At 37.3% G+C, this 24,274-nt stretch overlaps 4 protein-coding genes across 5 annotated transcripts; 2 read left to right on the top strand and 2 right to left on the bottom strand.

Moving 5' to 3' along the window:
- Positions 1-53: 53 nt before the first annotated feature.
- LOC108134850 (heparan sulfate glucosamine 3-O-sulfotransferase 6) lies at positions 54-5,582 on the bottom strand. Its single transcript, XM_041709902.1, has 4 exons — positions 4,959-5,582; positions 3,385-3,866; positions 1,831-2,351; positions 54-546 (listed from the first exon to the last, which is right to left on the bottom strand). Exons 1-3 carry the CDS (start codon positions 5,103-5,105, stop codon positions 1,844-1,846), a joined length of 1,137 nt encoding a protein of 378 aa, XP_041565836.1. The 5' UTR covers positions 5,106-5,582; the 3' UTR covers positions 54-546; positions 1,831-1,843.
- Positions 5,583-8,002: 2,420 nt separating this feature from the next.
- On the top strand, positions 8,003-11,140 carry LOC108134934. The gene is made up of 3 exons (XM_017255454.1): positions 8,003-8,158; positions 8,219-8,476; positions 9,905-11,140. Exons 1-3 carry the CDS (start codon positions 8,098-8,100, stop codon positions 11,032-11,034), a joined length of 1,449 nt encoding a protein of 482 aa, XP_017110943.1. The 5' UTR covers positions 8,003-8,097; the 3' UTR covers positions 11,035-11,140.
- Positions 11,141-12,115: 975 nt separating this feature from the next.
- Positions 12,116-13,830, bottom strand: LOC108134944 (protein-lysine N-methyltransferase EFM3). Its single transcript, XM_017255467.2, has 3 exons — positions 13,650-13,830; positions 12,595-13,372; positions 12,116-12,530 (listed from the first exon to the last, which is right to left on the bottom strand). The coding sequence occupies exons 1-3, from the start codon at positions 13,719-13,721 to the stop codon at positions 12,424-12,426; spliced, it is 957 nt and encodes a 318-aa protein (XP_017110956.1). The 5' UTR covers positions 13,722-13,830; the 3' UTR covers positions 12,116-12,423.
- Positions 13,831-14,943: 1,113 nt separating this feature from the next.
- On the top strand, positions 14,944-24,243 carry LOC108134900. Of its 2 annotated transcripts, XM_017255405.2 has the most exons (5): positions 14,944-15,431; positions 18,933-19,114; positions 20,372-20,642; positions 21,939-23,171; positions 23,995-24,243. In XM_017255405.2, exons 2-5 carry the CDS (start codon positions 18,956-18,958, stop codon positions 24,129-24,131), a joined length of 1,800 nt encoding a protein of 599 aa, XP_017110894.1. In that variant the 5' UTR covers positions 14,944-15,431; positions 18,933-18,955; the 3' UTR covers positions 24,132-24,243. The 2 variants fall into 2 exon arrangements, with proteins under 2 accessions (XP_017110894.1, XP_017110895.1); XM_017255406.2 differs by lacking the exon at positions 14,944-15,431 and having other exon boundaries at positions 19,052-19,118.
- Positions 24,244-24,274: the final 31 nt, after the last annotated feature.

Below are 24,274 nucleotides of genomic sequence, written 5' to 3'. Positions count from 1 at the left end.
GTAAGACGATACCATTGCAATTAATAAATTAATTAATTTGATTTGGTTTAAAGTCGATTTATTTAGGTTGTGTTTTAATTGAAATTAGCTAAGCAATTGTATTGGTTGAGTCATGCAATTGAAATTCTTGGAACTATTTATATAATATGTATTCAATATATACTATATAGGAGACTGTAGGAATTTCGTAGTAAGCTCTATTTGTTCACTATTTGTATATAAATGCACATAATTATCTTAGGCATATGTGTGTGATTTTCGAGTATAGTGGGGAAAAGTGTGTGTTGATTTTCATTTGAATTGGATAGAGGAACCGTATTGTTTTTGAGTGCATACTTCGTGTAGGACGCACTTCGTTGAATTTGTCTCCCGATAAAGCTACAATTAATTGAGCACTAAGTTTACGTGTGTGTATATACTATATATAAGTACAATTGTATGTATCAAAAATGCAATCAACAATATCAGTCCGTTGCCTAGCCAGCAACAACAATGTCTCCTTTTTCTAAATTTAACTCCATTGGTTTACCGCATGCCGGCCATATACTGAAACATAAATAAGATCACATATTAGGGGAATCATTTTAACCAACATCGAGGTAAAAGTGAACTGAATATGACCCCTAATACCCCAGATTTGCCCCTTGAGTCCTTGCCATTTGTATACCCTTGCAGAATATTATTTAATTGCAGTGAAAAGTAAGTAAGTACATATATTCTTTCTATAGGCATCACTTGACGAGTTGATTTTTTTTATATTTAAAAAAAATAGGTTTTTTACTTTATGTACATCGGGCGATTATAGCATATTGCTGTTCAAGAAAAGATGAAAAAATCAACAGGATATAAAAGAAATATCACTTAACATGGTTGTTTTTCAACATATACGTTTTTAAAAAAGTTTTAAATTGTTATAAACCAACAACTAAACCATATAGGTATCTGCCATAGGAACGATCGAAAATGTACCGGAAAGTAGATTTATTGTTTTGAAACACATACAAAGAAGTCTCATTTTAAATGAATAATACGCTTTTTTATAGTTGCAGGATATATAAGCTTCTGCATACCGAAACTATCTTGTTTTGTCAATAATTTTTAAAATAATAAAACATTAGAGAACACCCAAAAAAAAATTACCTAAGAAGATAAAAATGGCCTAATATCAAAGTTACGATCTCATATAATAGAACAAGTATTTATACTAGTCTGAAAAAATATTACAAACATATAAGAGACTTCCCTATTTTCGAAATTAAAATAGTCGACCATGATTTGGATTTTCGATTCATATATATAACTAATCACTTCAAATATAAGAATATTGGGAATGCCACAGCTAACCTTTTGAAATGATTTCAAGACCCTCGTGATTTCTGTGGCACCCTCCTTAATAATATTATATAAATTAAGGTTCTTACACCTCGAATTTCTATATATATGTTATTTATATTCTTGCCTAGGGAATTATAATTTCAGGCAAAAGTTTTAACACAGTGAAGAAGATATTTCCGACCCTATAAAGTATATAAATTCTTGATCAGCATCGTGTCCGTTTGTGCGTCTGTCCGTCCGTTTCAACACCTCAGGTCTTGAGCTACTTTAATGAAACTGGATCGGACGACTATATCATAAAGCTGCCATTGGAACAATCGGAAAAATAAATGAAATTTCAGAATTACGGTTTTAGATTTATTAAAATCGGACAACGATATCATACAATTGCCATTGAAACGATGAAAAATGCATCGAGAAATCGCCATAGATTGATTGCATAAACTTCAGCTTGCCGAAGATTGCTTCTTTTCTTGTCGGGTGAAAGAAACTCACCCAGCCTCTTGTCCTATGGCCAGGAAAAGTTGATGCCGGTCAGCTGGTAGAACTTGTTGTTAAAGGGCCGGTAGAACTCCCTCAGCCGCTCGATGGCCCCGGGATCGATGTGCGGGTGGTTCCGCCCCTTCGTCTTGCCCAGACAGTGGGGCGTGGAGCGGGCCTCCGACTTGAAAAGGCAGGGGAAACCCTTGGTGGCGTTGAAGTAGAAGTGCTTCTCGGTGACCACGCGCTTCAGGCCGAGGAAGTCCTGGACGCGGCCGATCTCGTAGGCGGGGTCCATGATCAGCCGCTCGCCGCTGATGAAGAGCAGCTGCGAGAGCGGAAAGTAGAGCAGCCAGCGCTCCAGGAAGCGGGCGTACACCCCGATCTTCACCGGGCCCCAGTTGGTGTCCACCACCGCGTAGCTTCCGTTGACGAAGGCCAGCTGCTCGAAGCGCTTCATGTCCGCCTTCTTGCTCGCCGCCTGCGTGTAGTCCGAAATGGCCCGCGTCACCGGATCCCGCACCACAATCAGCAATCTGTACATGTAACGATATATAATATATTAACATATAATTTTATCTTTTAGATGTGTCAAAAATTAAATTATGTTATATCCAAAATACATTTAATTTTAAAATAATTGGGGGTACCGCAGAAATAAATAGAGTTTTGAAATTACATAAAAAGGTGTCTTTAAAAATGAATCACACTATCTTCCATTTAATTTAATTTATTTTTAAAGCCTTTCGGACTCAAAATATATTGTAATTTACTTATTGACACCTTTTTAAGTAAAAACCTTTCGTTTAAAATTAAATAAGGTTGTTTTTTTTGTGATATGGGTATTAAAAAATCGAACAATTATATTAAAAGCTTAAATAATTGGAAAATGGTCTTAAAGTTTCTATACAAATTACTCAGACGAAACATAAGCCAGTTAGAATTTTAAAATTAATGTGGTTTCAAATTTGTCTGATTTTTAGACAGGTTGAATAAAATGTTAATTGTTTTTCCATTTTCCTGATTTTTTTTGTACAGTTTGATACGCAAGGGAAAAAGAGTATGTTTAACAAAAATAAAAGTCTCAAATAACCATTATTTTCGGTCCCGAAAGTAAAGTATTTCATCAAGGGCAACAGTGCGTATGAGTGTTAAACTTAAAGACCAATCGACATATACATATAGCTGCGGTCAAAATAACAGTAGAGGAACAATGTAAAGTTTTAGTTTTTCAAGGAAAATAAAAACTGTTAAACATTCCCTAAAACTCACTTTTCAGTATACTGTGGTAATTAATTTTATAACAATTTAAGAAAATAGTCATATTGGAATTAAAATGATTTTAATATCTGATTGATTTTTAAAATTAAAAAATTTAAATATTTTTTTTAATCAAGATTTTTAAAAATATTTTTCAACTTTATACCTTTGGGAAATGTTTTTCCCTATATTTGCCCTATTTATAGTATTAGCTTTAAGAAGATATACAAAAAAAATGGCTTTTTCTATGAGCTAAATAACTACTATTGTTTTGACCGCAATCGTGTTTACGAGGTAAAAGGTGCTCACTTGGTGGCCGGATTCATGTGGTAGACGCGCTGCGGCACCTCCTTGGTGACAAAGTAGCTGGGCGTCTTCTCCATGGTGATCTGGCCCTCGATGGTGTACGGCATGTGGTGGCGGTACCAGCGCAGGCCGCGCTGATAGTGCCTGTCGAAGAAGTGCACCTCGGAGCCGGCGGCCCGGACGTCCGGATGCAGGCGGATGAACTCGAGCAGCGCCCGCGTCCCGCTCTTCTTCACGCCGATGATGAGCGTGTCGGGCAGGTGGCGCGACGGTCGGAGGCCCTGCTGCCGGAGCAGCTGATACTTGGGCGCCCCATCCAGGCTGCTGGTGACCGTCTGGGCTGGAGGAGCACTGCTGGAGGAGACGGGGGAGACGGGGGAGACGGAGGAGTTGTTGCTGCTTCTGCTGCTCCTGCTGCTGTTGCCTTCGTCACTAGTGTCGTTGCGGGTCGAGGAGGTGAGTGCCAGCAGGTTGCGTATGTTGCTCTATGCGGAAGAGGTCAGAGGTCAATACATATTCACACACACATTCCCAACAAAAAGGGAGTAACTTAAAGGTGCCATTGAACATCGATTTAATAATAATAATTCTGGCATTAAATCTTATCTATTCTGTCAGTTTGCTAGAAGACTTTAATGTGGGGTTACCTTTGTCAATTTATAATTTTTTTTAAACGTTTTAATTAAATTTAAAATTGGCTTAATCCCAATGGTACGAAGTCATTAATGAAGGCAGATATCATTCTTATCATTCCTTTCCGATTCTGAATAACTTCTTTAAAACATGACAGAAAATTGAGAGTTTATTTATGTACATATGTTTAACTTTTCCCCCGAACATTAGTTTTCACTTCTAATTATAACAAAATCTCCTTAATATGGTAGTATGCACGTTTCTTATAAACCTTTTCACTTTTCTATTTTGTTATATTTTTTGAGTTATTAAAATCGAAAAACGATATCATATAGCTGCCATAGGAACTATCAAATAATTGAGCTGCAAATCATCATAGCTTCAATGCTTTTAAACATATGAGCAAGTAAAATATAATTTTTTTTGTTTTCAAGAATATTTAACTTTTGCAATAGCTGCAAGGGTATATGAATTTTGGCTTGCCGAAGTTTGCTTCCTTTCATGTTTTGAATAAAATGCTTAACAAACGATTAAGAAAACACCCATGGTTACATTTCCTTTTAAAGTGTAGTTAACGTTTTTCACATCTTTAATTAATGGTGGACTTTTCTGTGGCGTCTCATGAATTGTACCATTTATTCCATATAAACAAACGAATTTCTATAACGTGTTTGAATGACCACATATTATTTTACCATGAATTTGGATATAACAAAATAAGCACAATACCAGGTGAGAAACGTAAGTTACACTTGAAAAAAAATGTTACCATAAAGAACTCTTTATGTGTCTTTTTTGATTCACTCTGACATTTTGCATTCGTTTTTGCAACGTTTTATAGAATACATTTTGTAAACTAGTCTTTATATTTTAAGATCCGTTTACGGGGCATGAAAAAATACCTTATATTTTTTTGTTGGCGATTTATGGTAATAGTCAATTACCTGCTGCAAACTGCGACTTATGCTGGCCAAGAGGCAGGCGTTGAAGCTGTAGGAGAAGTAGAGCAGAGTCACGCTGACGACGACGGCGATGGCCAGGCTGCGGCTGCTCAAGCTGAGGCTGCTGCACCAGATGCTCATCACAATCATGGTCACTGGGTGCGATGGCTATGGCTATGGTTGTGGCTATGGCTATGGCTATGGCTATGACTTCCCTATCCGTATCCGGGTCGCGCATCTGATGGAATCTCCGCCGAATTCCATTGCGAGTCACTAACCCCGGAGCACTGAATGCAGCATTCCGATTTGCAATCGCCGGGCGGTCTTAACCGGCGGTGGTTGGTGAAATGGGAAAGTAGAAAGTGGGGGTGGTGCTGGTGCTGGTGCTGGTGCTAGTGGTAAACCTGGCACTTCGCTGCTGTAGTTGTCGTCGCTGCCGAGTGCCGGAAGTGAAAGCCAGGGATAAGGCCGGGCCAAGACATTGGGGTGCCCTGGCAGCGGATAATCGCGACTTGGTCCGCCGTTCGTGTGGATTTGGATGGGTGGAGGTTACGGTGGGGGGTTCCGGGATTTTGGGATTTTGGGAATCGCCTGGGAAGCGGACAGGCGCATTGGCCACTCCCTCTCTCGCAAAAAGCACGCTTATGCAATTCGCTCTCGCTAGTTGCCAAGTTGCTTTCCTTCTGTGACGTCACAGATTTTAACTTCATTCCGTTTGAAGTTCAGTTTTGCGTATTTTGCAACCTAACAGAGTGCTGTTAGGCGATCGATAACAACTGCTTCACAAATATATACAGCTGATGTCATGAAAAATATAGTAGGGTCTTAGCCTTGGAAACTTTTCAAATTTTTATTTTATATTTTCATGAAGCTTAGGCATAGTATTATAAAATAGTTTTAAAAATTATTAATAATCAATTTTTGTATTTTAATTTGTATTTTATAAAATAGATAAGATATTAAACCTTATTATTTCAATACAACGTGCAGATGATCAAGAATTAATGCTTAATTACTTAAATGTGCTTAAAATCTTATAGTGCAGTATGGTCCAGAAATCACTTCAAACTAAATGCGGTTGGAATCGAATATAATGTAAAGCACATCTATCACTAACAACTTTCCTAATCAGAACGACTTTATAAAAGTTTGTGTCGGTATGAGATTAGAAAATAATAAATTTAGAAATATTCCAACTCCTAACTGCTCCTGTAATAGTGTTAATCAAAAGCTAATGAATCAATAAGATATATACTTTTTTTCTTTGCATATAAGTTATAGCAAAGCCTCTTAATTATTTAAATGAGGAGGCATTTTTGCATGTCTTCAACAACATGCGTTTTGTGTAACCTAAAGCGTCTACTTTGTGTGTTTTGAATGTTAAAACGACTCTTGCCTTTATAAATTCCATTGAGAGTTTGAAAAAAAGAGTTTTTAATAAAGATAGGTAACATAATAAGATATTCGGAATTATAAAATAAATGGGAAAGAGTGTAGAAAAGGTTAATATTCTTGCTAGTTAACAATTTTTTAAACTATCTTGCTTAGTGGTGCATAAACTAAAGGTTCAGTAAAATTAAAGAGAAATCTAACTGGGAATGCCATCCTACAATTGAATCCACCTTGTTCTCTTCACAGCCCTATATTTACTCATTCACTCTCCGCCTCTCTCTGATTTTCGCTCTCGGCTGCAATCAATTGTCTGCTCAAAGGTAAACAAACTAACTTAGAACTTACCCCCGCCCACCTAAATCACCCCCCAACCCCCCCAGCCCCGCGGCCACCAAACCAAAACGCCCACTTATGACTGATAAAATACCCACTGGCATATAATATTCAATTGAAATCAATTTCCCAAGCTTTATCGCCGGACGTTTGATTGTCTGAATTCCCTATCGCTATTAGCCATTCAAGATTAATTTTAAGCCTTAGCAAGCGAATAGACTCATAGTCTTATTCTGTGGGTCGATGTATGCAAGGAAGTAGCCAAAAATATGTACATTTCTTGAGGGTAAACTGAACATTAGGGGCCCTCACTTAAGTCGACAGCCAACTCCCGAGGGACTTATCAAAACCAAACGGTGGACATCTGTTTATCTGGCCAAGTGGCTTACTCCACTGCGGCATTAGTCACTCAAACGGAGATACACTGGGGATAAAAACTTTTGCTTTATTAGTCCTTAATATTATGTCCATATAACTCCATCTTTGATATAATCCATAGCTCGAGTTTGACCAGATAAACTTCAAAATTTATACAAACAAAGAGCAGTAAATCCAAATATTTTGTACTCAATTTAAATATTTTTCGATTTGATTTTAAGTTTTTTCAAATATCAAAATATTAAAATTTCCTAAAATGTTTTATTTGAATATTTTAGAAAATGATTTTAATATCGCAAGATTTAATTCAAATTGAAACCATATTTAATTGAAATCAAATGATTCTAAAATAATATATTATTTTTCATGTTTATTAAAATAATTTGATATTATGTCATGCCATTTTATATGTATTGCATTTGATATTATGATTAAATATTTATTTTAAAAACTAAATATAAACTTTTCAATTGAATAGTTTATATTTATTTATTTGTATTATTTAATTTTTTGATCAGTGTTTGTGTATTAAGTTATTAAATCTGAGCTGACCCTTATATATTTTAAGTGATAAATACACTATACATATTGAAGTTATCAACACAGAACCCAAACCATTAAATCTTAGACATCCAAATTTTTTTTTGTTTGTGCTAATAATATTATTTTACCTCAGGTGTTAAAAAACAATTCCGGTTAAATTTTTGTATCTAAAATGTTTAGACAAAATCAGTAAAAACTCCGAACCCTTGCTATTATAAAATACAAGACACATAAAATACGAAAATATTGTAAGTCGCAATTTCTCTGAAAAACACAAATGTTGAACTTTTCTCTCGGTGTAACCATGGCCACACATATGCACCTGGTCGGGTTATCTTATCTTATCTTGGCCGCCTTTGTCGCAGTCGACTTAGCCGATGGACTTCAACTGGCCCATTTGCGTCTGGGTGCTCATCGTGGGCATCTCCACAAAAATGCTCTAAGCTCCTCCACTTACCACCCCGCTGGAATAATCTGAATAATCTTCTCCTGAAACATGTCGAACGTGTGGGGTAAACTGGTGCTGAAGTTCTTCAAATATGCACCCTGCTATGTGGGTGAGTCAACTTGTTGAGGGAGTTCTTCCTGCGATGACAGTATATCCCAATTATTCCCAGTCTGCTTGAGCTTCCTGCCCTGCGGCATGATCTTTGGCTACACGATCTGTGCCTTTGTCACGCAACGGAATCTAAATGCGGGCCTCATCTACTATGGACCGCTGATCCTGGGCGCCTGCTGGGCGCTCCTCACTGCCCTGGCCATGCTGGCGGTCAAGTTTGTGAAGAAGTGCATCGTCTACTGGCAGCCATGGCTGCTTCTCTCCGCCGGAGTCTTCAATCTAATCGCCAGCTGCTTCTACTTTGCCGACGGATTTGGTGAGTCATTAGTAAAGTATTTAATCAACGGATATGATTTCAATGGGTTGGGCACATGTGTATGATTTCCTTATTAAATTGATTGACAAAAAATAATTACAATTTATGAATTAAAAAATATTATTACGATATTTAAAAACATTTTTTTCGGTTTAAACAGTAATGATTATTTTGTGAGCTATAAGCCAAATAATAATTATTGTTTGCTCAAAAAATATTTATTAAATTGTGATTACGGTCCCTGATTATAAATGTTACTGTGACGACTTGTTTTAAATTTATGAAACGAAGACTTGTTTTAAATTTATGAAACGAAGAATTTTTCTTATTACTAATAAATATTTTTAAAATTAATTTGGAGTGAGGCATTTTATAAAATATTTTAGAATGCCTAAGATAGTGCTGATTCTGCAATTATTCTTTCTTTGTTAACGAAACTGTTTTCATATGCCAATTTATTTTTTTAATTCCAAAAAGTTTTCATGCTTAAACATTAACCACATTTTATGGGTTTGGCTTATACAGACAATATGAAATATGAAATGTTTATATAGAATGCTAACGGTGACATTTTATTATTTTAAACTATTTGGCTTTGATTCTATTACAAGTCTTAAAAAAACTGTTCAACCAAAAAAAATCGGTATCCAAAATATGTTAAGAAAAAACTCAATCACAAAAAAATCCGAAATATTTTCCCTTAAGAAAAATTGCTTAATCCCAAAAAAAACCGAAAAATAAATTTTTGTATTTTAAAATTATTTTTTAGCAACAAAAAATCTAAATAAAAACTACAAACTTTTGTTTTTCCTTATAAATTGATTTGAAAGTACAAATGTAGTAAATTTTTCATTTTCAATTTATATATTTTTCGTTTTTCGATATATATGATTTTGGTTGTTAGGTTTTTTAAATATGGAAATTTAAAATTGTTTTAAAAGTTTGTTGACTATAAATAGATTTTTATATCTAACAAATTTAATTTAAAGTTAAGCCAGATTTAACTAAATTAATATTATTATTATTATTATTATTATTCAAAAAATTACCCAATTTGCAGAGCCTTATGCTATTACAATAGGTATTTTTTAAAAAATATTCTTTAAAGAATTTTTTGTTTTAAGATCTAGTTTATAAGTGGTTATGATATGATTTATTTATAAGTAGCCAGTTAAGGAAAACTGTTAACGAAATAATAATAAATAGAATAAATAAATAAAATAGGACACATTAATCACATTAATTCAAATATTTTAAATACTGTATTTAATATGATGATAGTATTTATAATTTAAATACGAATTATAAAATGTTGGCCCTAATAGCCAGATATTACATTTTTTGAATTAATTTTTTATCAGTTTAGATTGTTTTGTTGAGAAGCCCTAGCATCCCTTACTCAAAGTCCTACCCAATTTTCCGTTGCAGACCACGTTGGAGCCTACATCTCGTACGTGGCGCACAGCACGACCTTCGTGGCCGGCTACAGCTTCCTGCACACGATCAGCTCGAAGGGCAGCCGGGCGCTCCTGATCTCGGCCAGCTGCAGCTGCTACCTTCTGGGCGTGGCCTCGGCGGTGAGCCTGATCGTGGCCGCCTACAGCCGGAATGTGGAGCAGTGGGAGGGGCAGGCGACGACGGCGACTACGGAGCAGCTGATCGACGGGATCTATGTGAACTTCGCCGGAACGTACTTGAGTGTGGCCGCCGTGATGCTGGCCATCCTCGTCGGCCAGAAGGTGCTGCACTTCCTGGGCAGCGTGGACCTGGCGAACAGCATGGACAACGACCTGCGCATCGCCAACTCCAATGGCAGCATCTTCGAGAGCCGCGACGAGGTGATCAAGCGGCTGCAGTTCTTCTATGTGACCAAGAACCAGCAGTGGAACATGATGCTGCTCCTGCTCTTCACGGAGGCCATCCAGTTTGCCCTGTTCGTGTACTTTGTGTACTGGTTCGCCCTGAATCCGGCCATCCGGTTGACCCAGTTCTCGGGCATCGATGCCATGTTCTGGGTGATCTTCGGCGGCAGCCTGCTAGCCCCCATCTGCCAGTGGTTCCTCTCGGTGAAGGTCACCTTTGTGGGATCCCAGGTGGCACTGGTCTTCTGCACCCTGCTGGCCCTGATCCTCTGCAGCGTGACGGAGTCGCGTTGGTCACTGTGGCTGCTCCTGGTGCTCTTCGGCCTGGCCTACTCCAGCCAGCAGATCGCCCTGCTGGAGGTGACCCACCTGCGCTTCACCGAGTGCATCGTGAGTGCGTCCTACATCCTGAAAATGATCTGCACCAGTGTCGTGTACTTCTACTTCGTGGCGGACGCGAAGAACTCCTATTTCTATGCCCGAGACTCGAGCACCCTGATGGCCCAGGGATTCGTCTTCATGATCATCACCTCGCTGCTGGCCCTCGTGGTCGGCATGAAACTGCCGAGGACGCACCGCGCCCAGCTGCTGGAGATCCAGTACGAGGTGTACGGCATCATCTTCATGAAGCACCAGATCGAGCAGCTCAACGTCCGCTGGCTGAACGACGGCACCATTCCCACCATCAATCAGTGATTGGGAGTGGGAATACCGCCAAATGGCACATTTTTGAATTACATTTAGATATACTCAGTATTTAATTAAACAAAAATAAATCGACTTTTCAGTCGAAACTCACACATTCCACTGATTATCCTTTTTTACTGGTCGATAAGATTGTGCATTCAGATAAATTTATCTAACAGTTTTATAAGTAACTAGGTTTTCACTTTCATCAAAATGCTGAATTTCGGGTTGAGTTCAGAATTAAATGTCAAGCGATGGAAAAATGGTAATTAAACAAAATGAGATCGACTTTTCAGTCGAAACTCACGTATTCCATTTGATTGTACATGCAGAAAAATGTATCTAACAATTTAAAAATAACTAGTTTTAACTTAACGAAAAATTTCAAATTATTTCGAAAGTTCTGTTTGAATTCAGATTTAAATAACAAAAAAATAATAGGAAGATGTTCCCTGAACTAAGACCTTCCCATAAAAGGTTTTTTTCTAGTTTCTGTTGATTATTATCCAAAATGAGAAACAATTAAATTCTAAAGTACTTTAATAATTTAACTTTCAAGCCAAAAACATAGAATTCACTGATTTCCTCGAGACATTTAATAATTAATCATTGATTTTGCAATACTATTTGTTATAGTTATGTTATGTTATGTTATAGGAATTACAGGTAAAAAAAATATCTCTGGCAATACTATTAAATATTATAGAAAAATAGTTTTGTATGTTATTATTATTATGTATATTATTCTTAAAAGAACATTTTTTAGTCGAAACTCACAGACTTCACTGATTGAAATCGAGTCGTTAAATCAGTGATTAATGATTTTCCAATACCTCATAACTATTTATAAAATAAAATATAGGAATGGCCAAATAAAATAGACGCTTATCTTAGCCGATCTTTTCAAATAAAATAAAAAAAGGGAAAATAAGTTCTTAAAAATAAATGGAATTTCCAGTATAAATGTACAGTGTATAATATATATTTTTTTTTCGATAGCTTGGGAACTACACTGTACCGCCAATAGAGGCTAAAAAAGAAGAACATCTCCCGCCCAATCCTTCTAAATTCAATCCTAAAAGCGGGTTAATAAAGTTCTTTAGTTTAATTAGCAAAAATAAATCAAAATTTTTTTTACTTAATTCAAAGATTTCACTGGTTTTACGAGGTTTTCGATCACTGATCAATGAATTTATCGTAATTGATGAAGTTGAGTTATCTGGACATTCAGACATAACTTTTTTTTGTAAGTAAACTATAGGAATGACCGGCTTAGATGCATATCTTCCGCAGAATCCTGTTAATTACAATCCAAACAGCGGGACAATAAAGTTCTTAAGTTAGATACAGATAGTGGGTGTTTGTTTTTTGCGGTGTCGGTTTATTTTAGGACTAAAACTAGCGTCGAATGGAGATAATCTGAACGGCGGCGGTGTGATCTCGACAAAAGTGGCTGGCACAAGCGGATACATTTGCGCAGGGAGTCACCTTGTAGCCATGAATGCCTAGCCAAAGAAACATAAATATTATTTCAATTATCTACCATGGGAGTGGGGGAAAGGAACTCACCCAGCTGGGCCATAAACTTGTGCAGTGTGTCCACATTCCGCACTGTGCTGGCCAACAGGGTTTCCAGCTGGCCACCGCGTCTCGAGTAGAAGTAGTCCAGGGCACCCAGCAGGGCATCGAACTGGGAGTCATCGTAGATCACATCGGCGGCAAGAAGTAAATCCGTTTCGGCATGGCATTTCCAGGGGAATTCGCTCACCGAGTTCCAATCGAGCTGCTCCGCCTGGGGCTTCTCCTCCTCCTGCTCCTTATCATTAAAATTAAGAGCGATATTCTCGAGCATCAGCTGGACACACGGTTCACTGCCATCGGTGAGTAGGACCTGGCCCACTTTCAGCTCCAAAGCGGGCAACTTGAGCAGGATGCCCAGTAGTCCGGCACCAGCGCCCAGTTCCACTACATTCTTTCCCCGGACCAAGTCTCGATGCTGCAGTACATAGTCGGCCAGAGCCAAGGCGGCTTCCCAGGTGCACAGTCCGGTGGTGCCCTCGCTGACAAAACTATTGGATTCACGGAGCGTTATGTGGGCTCCTGGACCCATCAAGTAGTGTTTGTAGGCATACGATGTGCCCGATCCTGGCGCCTCGCCCATCCTCACGCACAAATTGCTGTAGATGTCGTCGTGCACATCCTCCTGATCCTTGAGCAAGTGCATCAGCTGCTTGAGGAAGGCCTCCAGGTAACTTCGGCGCACCGGATACCGCCGGTTCAGCGGGTGGCCACAAGTGGCCGCTATCAGCTCCTGCTGCTCCTCCCAGCTCAAAGGCAGCTTCACCGTCTACACAAAACAGTATACATTAATTATTATGTATACAAAACACTTAGTAAACATAAAGTAAAGAATTTATATAAATGTATACCCCTGATAAATAAAAAAGATAATCTTAATACGTATGGTACATCAAAAAAAAAGTCAATCAATAGTTCGAGAAAAACCTATCTTAAGTGACCCAGTGCCTTTATCTTAAACAACAAAACAATCTACTTGGAAAGGCAATCAATAAATACAAATGCAACAGGTGGCTGGCAACATGGTGTTGCCGGTGCCCACTTACCGACCAGGCCATCTTGTTCACGGGATAGCAGCAGAGGAACTGCTGCTGCAGTTTTCCATACTTTTCCGTCATTTTCCACTGCTTTGGGAAAACAAAAACTTCCTCAGTTGGATAAAACGGCAGCAAACCAAACGAAAGTGGCAACGTGAAACGAAACCGGCACCTGGGCCAGTGTGCCCGTGGTGAAAGATACCACTTGGCTGGGATCGGGAATTCATATAGGGTACTCCCGCAGTCAGAGAGTACCTACATATGTACCTAGACAATATTATTTGGTACCAAAGAGGATGTCTATATCTTACAGTACCCAAACATGCAGTTTTAGTAACTTTTCCGTTTTTTTATTTAGCAGTTTATAAAAAGTTTGATTTACAATCAAATTAATATATCAAAATAAATGATTTATTTATGTCACATTGCCATACTTACTCACTTAAAAAAATTATTAGTCACTAATGGTATTTGAGCTTGGATTTCTATTTTCAGAATGGGATCTACGCTCTACCCTACGTGGGAAAGGAATATTAAATAATTTAAATATTACATTTTCGTAGCTCAAGCATAAAAAGGGGTTAAAAATTTAAATACTTTAAAAATTTGTTTCTTACGTGCATTAACTTACGTATATAGTTATTTTTCCAAAAACCTTAGCCTTCTTAGTTACAAAAAAAGAGTACCTTTACGAACAATGGGATTTTCCCGCAGGGATTTTCACACAATTGGTGAAGTTTAAATCTACTTGTATTACTATTACTTCTTTCGAATGGAAATAAACTAATTAAAAGGAAAAATTAATTGCTGGTATTACTTTTTTAAAGCGTGGACTTAACTTCTTCAAATTTTTTTAAAAATAAAAACCTGAATTGTTTGGAAATTACCAAGCAGATTATGGTTTATAAATAATAAGGGTTCGAACCACTTAAGTATTTTATCTTTACAATAAATCAAATTGGATAAAGTATGTACGAGTGTATTGTTGATAAGACCCAATTAAATTACAAGTACTATGTGCTGCCCACTTTTGGGCTTCCAATGTCAATCGAAACATACATAGATAAACCACACGTCAACACGTTGGATGGTCAAATCGAAATTTGAATGGAACGTTTGGCAACCAAATAGTTTTATTACGGTTGGAAGAATATAGTAGAACAGAACCATTTCGAGGGTGGCCCATCCCGATTCTCATGCCTCATCTCGATTCTCGATTTTGCGAGCAGTTCTGTTAAAATCAACAGCGAAATGCTCTGCTATTACGTGGACGTAGTGCCGATCGATTGGCGCTAGTCGATCCGATCTTTTCATTCTCACAGCGATTCTGCTCTGTTCAGATTCGGTTTGGTGTTTAGTGTTTGGGGTTCAGTGTTCAGTGCTAGTGTTTAGTTGATTTCCGCAGCTGGCGGCAATGGCAGCGATTCCGAGCACCGCGTTTACGAACCGAGGAGCACTTGTGCAATGAGTTTTTGAATCGATTTCGGTTTCGGTATCGGGATCTATAGCTTAGCCAAGAAGTGGCCTCCAAACGCATCCACCTCAGCAGCCTTGAACTTGGCCCAAAGTTCCTTATTTTGTTGCTCAATTAAATGCAGGCCAGTCAGTCAGTCAGTGAGTGAGTGAGTAAGTGAGTGAGTGCATCTCGGAGTGTATAAAAATAAATAACAGCAGCGGCAGCAGCACTTAACCCAAAATAAAAGCCAGCGCAGGAAGTACTGTGCTGCCAATTTGTGAGCTTGCCAAGGAGATACTATACGGATCCCATTCGGGGCATAGAATAGAATAGAGGTATGTAAGTGGGCGGGAAATGGGCAGTGGGATTGTGGGTGCGACACGTTCCCATCACACACCTCGCACGAGTTCATCCGCCCTGCTATCAGCAAGATGTTCACACCACCTGATCGATTCCCCCCGATTACTACGGCCTCGTTTAAATTTTACAAATACAAAACGAAAACAAAAACAAGTAAAGCCAATTTATTATAAAAATGTTTCAACCCAGCCCCTCGGTCAAAGAAATCATTCAATATCCGGAACTAATTTCTATTCCATCGTACACTAATTACAAAATGGAAAAATGTAAAATAATATGTGACCATTGAATTCAACATTTTGTATTTAATAATAAGATATTTAAAATACTTTAAATAATGTTCAAAATATTAGATTTAAATGCACTTTCTTCGGTTAAATAGGGCTTAAATCTAAATTCAATTTTCAGATAATAAAATCAATTGGTCAAATAAAAATAATAATAATATACTCATTTATAAAAGGACTAAATACGGCAATGGATGAAAATCAAAGCTAGAAAAATATAAATTTATTGTAGCAATACTAACTTTGAATATATGTATATTAAGATACTTATTAGCAAAATCCAAAATGTTTTATATATTCCTACCGGACTATTATTGCATTACTCTTGTTAATTTTGAACGAAATAAACATTAAAATTAACAAAAGCAATGATCTTAAAGATACATATTTTTATTTTTTAATGCTAAAATATAAATCGTTTTACCATTGAAATTTTTTGATCGAAAATATAGGTCATTATGATTGTTTAATTATTTATTTAAAGCCATTAATATTAATATTATATATTTGTTAATTATCACAATGCGACGAGCTAGCTCTTATTTATCAAGGACTAGTCACAATTTCTCTAGTTATTACTTAGTTAATTAAACGTGCTGTGCTGGAATGGCAAATAATTCGAGACCAATAAAAGCCCTCGCCTTTTTATCGACTTTATCATATAATAAATAAATAAAATTGGGAAAACATCAGTAGCTCCTTATCATTGACATTTTTAATATTATTATAAACCAGTCAGTGGCGGGAACGTCAGTAACCTAATCTTTGGCTATCTGGAAGCACAGCTGTTAGCAAAATATGTGGCTATGAGTTGAGGGCGAGAAGGAGCCAAACTGCCCGGATTCATGTAACCGGTCGTCATCGCAATCTTATCACTATCCACCACTATCGATGGATCCATAGTCACTGGGCTTTGCTTATCTTGATCAGTATCTGTATCTAGGGCTGTGCCAATTGTTTTCTATCAACTTGAGTGAACGAAGAGCTTGGAGGTGATTAGCTTTTCCAAGCTTATTGGCAAAAGACCCCAGCATGTGGCAAATTTAATCCACAGAGATTTGGATAAGTCGTATATCAATAGCTAAAAAATATTTTCTCTTAATTATGGGCAAAGCAATATTTTTGCTTATTAAAAATTGGTCTACAACATTAGTTAATATGTAATTAAATTTTGACAAATTGTCAAAAGAGTTACGAGCAACGTGCAAATGCCATGTTTTCTGTAACTTCGAGGCAACGACTAATGAAAATTTTAACTGCACTGCAATAATTACCAAAAATTGAAAAAGTATATACTTTAAACTATCCGTTCGATTGTGAAAACGTGTTGGTAGCATTGTTGCATAGAAATTACGAACTATATCGTGCAGTATATAGTATATAACGTTACAGATTACTAACTGAAAAAGTGTTAACTTTACTCAAACATTTTCTTAAACATCTTGTTAGCATCGATTCCGTTCATTTGAGTAGGCATGCTAATTGGGTTGATTAAAAAGTTGCCAAAATAAATCTAAAATGATTGACACAAAACAATTATTAGTGGAATGTTTTACAATTTTGTATACTCAATTTCAATTATTCTCTCAATTGTATTGGATTGTATTGATCAAACTAGTTGTCAAGACCGTATTTGCTATCAGTTGAGTTTGTTATCAAAATTTTAAAACATTGTTAAATATTTGAAAACATATTACTCTAAATTAATTTTTTATAATTGTGTTGTACTAATCGTAATTGCTGTCCAGACCGAATTTGATATCCGTTGAATTTGTTATCAGATTTAAGCACCTTAACTGTCGCTAAATGAGGTCTTTAGTTTTATTAGTTTTATTGATTCGTCATTCATTCCCTTTCCCTATCAGTTGAATTGATTATCGGATTTTTACGTACCTCAACTCTCACAATTGATTAGTGACGACGAAAGAACAATTCGTTCTCGTTTTTATTTACCTTATTTGCTTAAGTATTAAGCTCCAATCTTAATTGTATTGATTACTGATGTTCATTATCAATAACCATCACTTTGGCCTGGTTTCTCCCTATCTATTGTCTTTAGTTTCCAAGTGAATTGTTGGCCCATTTTTTTCCACCCCAATTCACCATAAATTGTGTGCTTTTATGCACACTCCAACGCATCTAGAAACTGGAGTCTCCCGGAATCTGGACACAACGCCTGCAATAAATGGCTAACCGTAGAGTGATTTGGGATCGGATCGTTCGCACTACGGAATATAGCATCGAACTACTGATAAGTGGTCATCTAACGGACACTCAGACACCCATGACCTTGGGCCGGGGTTGCTCTTCGGAATCGCGACACTCTGCACAGGGAAAAATCTCTTACTTAATCAACCAATTCTTCTGACTTGTAAGACTTTTTTTTGCATGGCGCGCTAGAACCAGTTGAGAATTATAAGTGCTTAAGATGTTCCATAGTAGCTTTATAATGACTTACAGTTAGCTAAACAACTTAATAACTAAATATATGTACAATGATATGTAAAAGTAGGCAAAAACGAACTACAAAAACAAGTTAATACAAAAAGTTAAGAATTTTATTGTGATTAATTCAACCGTCAATTCAAAACAAAGTTGTACAAGCAAAATACAAGGATCAAAAATGTTGTTCATGTAAATTTACTGAAAAATTTCGTTGTTTTAACAAAGAAAACTTTTTTCTGTGCACAAACCATAGAGGACAATAACATGATTCACAATTTGCGCGCTAACTTTTGATTTGGTCTGCGTCTCTGGGTCGGAATCTGTCACATGACGGTGCTGCTGATAAGAAAGCCGCAGGTGAAGAGAGCCGGAGATTTCGCAATTCTTGGCATCCAGCCGTGAACCCGGCTCTGGTCGTCATCCGACCGCTGTCCGCTGGCAACAACACTATGTAGTAGTACTACAGCACTATGCCGGCGAACTTCGCTTTGCTTTGGCCGCATCTTCATTGCCCGTATGCGGTTAATTGCGGACAAGTGATCGTTAGCGTATTGCGTCCAGTCCAGTACTATAATTGCCGTAAATCATTCACGAACTCGCGATTCAATGGAATTTTCCCCCATATCATTTCCTCATTTCATGGCACCATTTCATTGGCCAATGGCATCGTCAGGGTCACCATGATCCTCGTGTTGGAATCGTCAGGGTCACCACAATCTGTCACTCATTTGGATTCTCCTTTAGATCGTTTTCAGTGAGTGGCTGCCATGGAGAAGAGGGTCTACCAGGACACCACCCGGCCGATGCCCAGAGCTTCCCGGAGGCGGTACTACAACAAGCATGACAAAAGCGACCTGGGCGAGGACTTCGTGGCCCCCGACGCGGGATGGGCGTGGCTCGTCTGCATCGCCGCTGGCGTTTCCAATGTAGGTAAAAGTCAGCCAATTGAGCTCTATTGATGATCTTTAAATAGTTAAAGCATTATATAAACCCCAAAGGAAATGGTCATAGAAACTGAACTATTGTTACATGCATTTTAAATTAAAGGGTATGACAAAATTAATCAATAATATGATTATTAAATTGATACCACGAAAGTATCGAAATAAACTGCAGTTTTAGAGTCTTCGATATATAAATTAAACAAAATATATCGGTTTTACATTATTAAGTATTGAATTAACTTATACATGAATAATATCTGTCTTACGACATAATTGATCGAACGATTTCCTTGTAAATATTGTCAGAAAATTAATAAAACGTGTTAACATTGTTCTTCATAAAAAAAATTGAAAAAACCGCTGGCATTATTTCAGCTCTACCCATAAATGAGTTCCTTAATTTTAAAAATTTAATGGAATATAGTATGGAATATAGTATGGAAGGGTAGTGTGATATTGAATTTTGAATAGATGTTTGGCTTGAAGTACCAACAGGCCTCTTGGAGAGGTGTTTTAATAAAGACAGATTGTATGCAATGTGGACAATTTAAGAACGAATAAATAAATAAAAGTAAATAAAAGATTTAATAAAAACATTAAAAACAAAAGAAATGAAGCTTACTTCGGCAATCCGAAGCTTATATACCCTTGCAGCTGTTGCAAAATTTAAATATTCTTGAAAGCACTTTAATTTCGATTTATATGCGTATATGTATAAAAACATAGAACCTATGTAGATGTTTTTTAGCTTAATTATTCAATCGTTTCAACGGCAGCTATATGAAATCGTTTTCCGATTTGAATCAAATTAAAAGCGTAAATATGGACTATCAAATTATAAATATGTCCAAAAGAATTTTTGGAAAAAATCTAAAAATAGAGGAGTTAGACGTTTTTAATGTATTTGTTTATAATATTCCGGTTGATGGGAGCTATATGAAATAGTAGTAAATCCAACTCAAATAAAATTTAAACCATAATTCTGAATCATCGAACCATTAAAATATCTCAAAGAACTAAAAAAAAATCAACGGGACGAACGGACAGAAAGACAGACAGAAGAATATATATACATTATACTTTGTTCCCTTATTTTATTATATTTTTATTCCTATATTATTTGCAACAGTGTTTTAAAAACAAAGCATGTCAGTATCGACCTAAGCTACAATATATTAAAGACCATTGCAATAGTCCGAAAATCACATTTCGAAGCACTTATATATATTTCCTTTACAGCTCTCCATTTACCCCTGCCTGCAACAGTTTGGCTTCCTGTTCAGGGAGCGACTGTCTGATCTGGGCATGTCCAGTTCCCAGATCACGGCCATCATCAACACAAATCCGGCCGTATCGGCCTGTACGGGTCTGCTGAATGGACCGATGTTCCGGAGGTTCACCTTTCGGCAGGTGGCGATGGCCGGTGCACTTCTCATTTCGAGCGGCATCGTACTGACCGCCTTCTGTGAAACCTTCCTGGGCTATATGGTTGCCTACGCCCTTCTGTTTGGTGAGTGATTTATGGTTTTTAGGATAAACTCTTGACATATCAAATGATTTATTTTAATTATGGAAAGCTTTTTAGTTAGGATTTTAATTAAAGCCTAATACATATATACAAGGTTCATTTCAAAATCATAAGACACTAAAAATTTTACAAATATTTTTATTAATTATAATAGTATCGAAGTGATTATGTATTTATGGCATCGCTATAACGTTGTGAAGATTTCAATAAAACAAATATTATAGATATTTATATTCTTTACAAAACTAACAACAAACACTTATTATGATGCGTTTCATAATTATAAGACATATTTCACTTATATTTTAATTTAGGCGTAAATAAATTTTATGTGTAAGATATTTGGCTGATTTACATTTTTTAATAGTCAATCGGAGCTCCATTTGATTTTGCAACACAAAATAATATTTTTTTCAGCAGACTCTAGCTAATTTTTTTAGTAGGCTGACTTTGAGTCTTGCCCATTCGGCTAAAATTGAAGTCTTTAGCTCTTCAGTGTTAATATACTGACGGTTATTAGCATTTAACCGTCTTACTAAGATGCCCCATATATTCTCCATTGGGCTTAAGTCCGCGAAAAAAGCAGGCCAGACCATCGTTTGCATAGAACAATCGACCAAATAATAATGACAATAAGACCTTGAGCTTTAAATAAAACTAAGCTTAAAATTTCAAGATTTTTCAAATTAAAAATTATTTAATTAAAAATAATAATTAAATGTCAAAATTTGAATAAATATGTCACATCTGTGTTTAACTACCAATGTTACCTAATAATGGTGGTTAATTCATTTAATTCATGTAATTTCCAATATAAATATTTTTCCCTTTTTAGAATTTGTCATATATTTTGTCATGGGCTATGGAGAAATAAATTTTATAAAATTAATTGAATCGGATTAATGCAACCCCAGATATTGAGACTTAATTTATTTAATACGTTAATTATTGTTTCATTTTATTTTTGTATGTCAAATTTATTTATATTTTAATTTTTCTATATATCTTTTTCTTGGACTTTTTCTTTATTTCTACTAACCGCCAGTTAAGTACTTCTCTTTGGGGAAATAATAAATAATTAAAAAAATTTAGTAAATCGGATTAATGCGACCTAAGATATACAATGTCTTGTGTTGGTTTTTTTTACTAAAAAAAGGGTTTTACTCCGAAGGTGTTTTAGGCATTCTATTGTTAAATACAAAAAATGATTTCGTTGTAATCCTGATACATTAATTTTAAAGTAATTTATGTAAATGTGCCCTCTATCTCGATCCTTAGGCTTCGGAATGGGCATCAGTGTGTCGGCCTCGTCGCTGGCGATCAACACGTACTTCCAGCAGAAGCGTCGTCGGGCGGCGGGATTCTCGTGGACAATAACTGGGCTGGGTCCGATCTTCCTGCCGCACCTGGTCACCTTCATGCTGACCATCTATGGGGTGCAGGGAACGACTCTGCTCTTTGCGGCCATCTCGTTGCACGCGTTCGTTTGTGCGCTGATCTACCAGCCGGTTCGCTACCATGTGAGGATCCATACGCCGGTGGATCCTCCGGACCAGGAGCAGCAGCCGGAGCCACTGTGTGCCCACTGTGCCTGGCAGCAGAAGCGCGAACCGGGTGGGATCTTCTCCAGCCAATATTTGTGCCAGGACGACGATGCCCAGCGTCCCGGCTACGAGATCTGTGAGCCCGGCACTCCGATGCTCTCGCGGGCCAATGACGGCTGGTACGGATCCCGTCTGTCCCTCACCTCGGGCCGCATCCGATTCCGCACCATTTCGAGTTCCAAGGATCTGGAGCAGACCCAGCGATTGCACTGCCCCATTAGCGAGGAGCAGAACGCAAACGAAGCGGAGGAGTTCCTGCGACCCAACAACTTTCGCCGGGAGCGGGTGGAGTCCAATCTGGAGGCCAAGTTGTACTGCCGATGCGCCCAGTTAAGGGAGGAGCATGGTCAGCACAATAACAACCAAAAGGAAAAGGAGGCCGAAGTGGAGGCACCACTCCACGACCCCCAGATGAGCTTCCTGGCCAAAGTGGTGACCTTCTTCGACCTGGATCTGCTGCGCGATTTCACCTTCGTAAATTTGGTGGCCGGACTCACGATCATCAATTTTGGGGAGCTCAACTTCTCCATCCTAACGCCCTTCATCCTGGCTGACTTTGGGTTCGACACGCCGCAGATCACGCTGGCCATGTCGCTGCTGGCCGGACTGGACATCACCATGCGCTTCCTGGTGCCCTTCCTCACCGAGAAGATTCCGTGGGACAACCGGGTCTTCTTCCTCATCGGCGTGGTGGGCATCGCCCTCGGTCGCACGGTGGTGGCCTGCACGCGCTCCTACAGCCTCATCCTCGGCAGCTTCGTGTGGATCGGACTCTGCAAGGGTGTGCGCACCATCTTCTGGCCCCTGATCATACCCGGCTACGTGCCGCTCAACCGGCTGCCCGGTGCCTCCGGACTGCAGCTCCTGATCTCCGGACTATTCACCCTGATCGGCGGCCCATTTGTCGGTGAGTGGTTTTGGCACGCACAGGAAATATGAACAAAGCCATTATGGACGACCATTATGCGATCTTTTTACAAATACGTAGAGTGTTTATATCATTTTGATCATAAAAAGGATCAAATTGATCTTCTTTTAATTTGATTTTAAAAATAACTATATTGTTCTCAATATTTTTATCTCAAATTAAAAAGGATTAATCTTTTAATCAAGATCCATAGGCGCATCAAAATAATAAAAGATGTGCATATATTTGATATATAATTTTGCACACTAAGAAAATCAACTTGATATTCTGTCTTATAAATAAGTCATTAAACCAAATATAACATTACGCTATTGTGCTAAAATGTATATTTTATATTAAAGATTTAATTGATGTTCTCGAAAAAAACGGTAAATTTCATGCTTTATAGTTTGGATAAATTATCCTAAATAATTTTGAAATTGAAAACATAACATTTTTAAAAATGAATCATATTGATTTTTTACCTATTTCTCGAATTAAAAAAGGTTTAAGTGTAAAAATATAGGTTAGGACCAGAAGTGTTGGTTAATTTGATATTTTAAATAATAATATTATACAAATAGTTTTGAACATAACAAATATAATCTTCACAATTTAAAATTATTTATTAATTTTGATATTACAAATCTTTTAATGGTATTTAATATTGAAAATGTATTAAATTTATATTCTCAAAAAAGATAATATTGTTTTTGAAGAATTGACTTCGAATTTATCGAATCGGTTTATTTTCGTTACAAAATAAGATTCATTTTACTTCCATTTTATAATAATATTTTTGTATTTTATTTTATAAAAACAGGCTTGGTGCGTGATCGCTACAACTATTCAGTGACCCTGCACTGTCTGAACATGATGTCCTTCGTGGCGGCTGCTTCCTGGACTCTGGAGGCTCTAGTTCGGCGACATCGTCGCAAGCGGCGCCTGGTGGACAGCTGAGCAGGTCCTCAGATGGCGGTATCCAACTCAAAGACATTTTAGCATAGGATCAACATTTTTTTTTGCTAGCTTTAAGAACAAGTTTTGTATAATAAATGTGCCAAAACAATAATGACGTTCTGCATTCTATGTATCCCCAGAAG

The sequence above is a fragment of the Drosophila elegans genome, unplaced genomic scaffold (genome assembly GCF_018152505.1).
Source record: "Drosophila elegans isolate 14027-0461.03 unplaced genomic scaffold, ASM1815250v1 contig_149, whole genome shotgun sequence".
NCBI classification, from domain to species: domain Eukaryota; kingdom Metazoa; phylum Arthropoda; class Insecta; order Diptera; family Drosophilidae; genus Drosophila; species Drosophila elegans.
This window is presented reverse-complemented; position numbering and strand designations above follow the sequence as displayed.

Bases quoted from the DNA above. Each gene is read 5' to 3' on its own strand.
- LOC108134850 (XM_041709902.1), bottom strand. From the start codon at position 5,105: ATGATTGTGATGAGCATCTGGTGCAGCAGCCTCAGCTTGAGCAGCCGC. The intron at 3,867-4,958 runs GTAATTGACTAT...TCTTCCGCATAG, and splicing joins TAAGTCGCAGTTTGCAGCAG to AGCAACATACGCAACCTGCT. The intron at 2,352-3,384 runs GTGAGCACCTTT...TTACATGTACAG, and splicing joins CACATGAATCCGGCCACCAA to ATTGCTGATTGTGGTGCGGG.
- LOC108134934 (XM_017255454.1), top strand. From the start codon at position 8,098: ATGTCGAACGTGTGGGGTAAACTGGTGCTGAAGTTCTTCAAATATGCA. The intron at 8,159-8,218 runs GTGAGTCAACTT...AATTATTCCCAG, and splicing joins ATATGCACCCTGCTATGTGG to TCTGCTTGAGCTTCCTGCCC. The intron at 8,477-9,904 runs GTGAGTCATTAG...TTTCCGTTGCAG, and splicing joins CTACTTTGCCGACGGATTTG to ACCACGTTGGAGCCTACATC.
- LOC108134944 (XM_017255467.2), bottom strand. From the start codon at position 13,721: ATGACGGAAAAGTATGGAAAACTGCAGCAGCAGTTCCTCTGCTGCTAT. The intron at 13,373-13,649 runs GTAAGTGGGCAC...TGTTTTGTGTAG, and splicing joins TGAACAAGATGGCCTGGTCG to ACGGTGAAGCTGCCTTTGAG. The intron at 12,531-12,594 runs GTGAGTTCCTTT...TTCTTTGGCTAG, and splicing joins CAAGTTTATGGCCCAGCTGG to GCATTCATGGCTACAAGGTG.
- LOC108134900 (XM_017255405.2), top strand. From the start codon at position 18,956: ATGGAGAAGAGGGTCTACCAGGACACCACCCGGCCGATGCCCAGAGCT. The intron at 20,643-21,938 runs GTGAGTGATTTA...CTCGATCCTTAG, and splicing joins TGCCTACGCCCTTCTGTTTG to GCTTCGGAATGGGCATCAGT. The intron at 23,172-23,994 runs GTGAGTGGTTTT...TTATAAAAACAG, and splicing joins GATCGGCGGCCCATTTGTCG to GCTTGGTGCGTGATCGCTAC.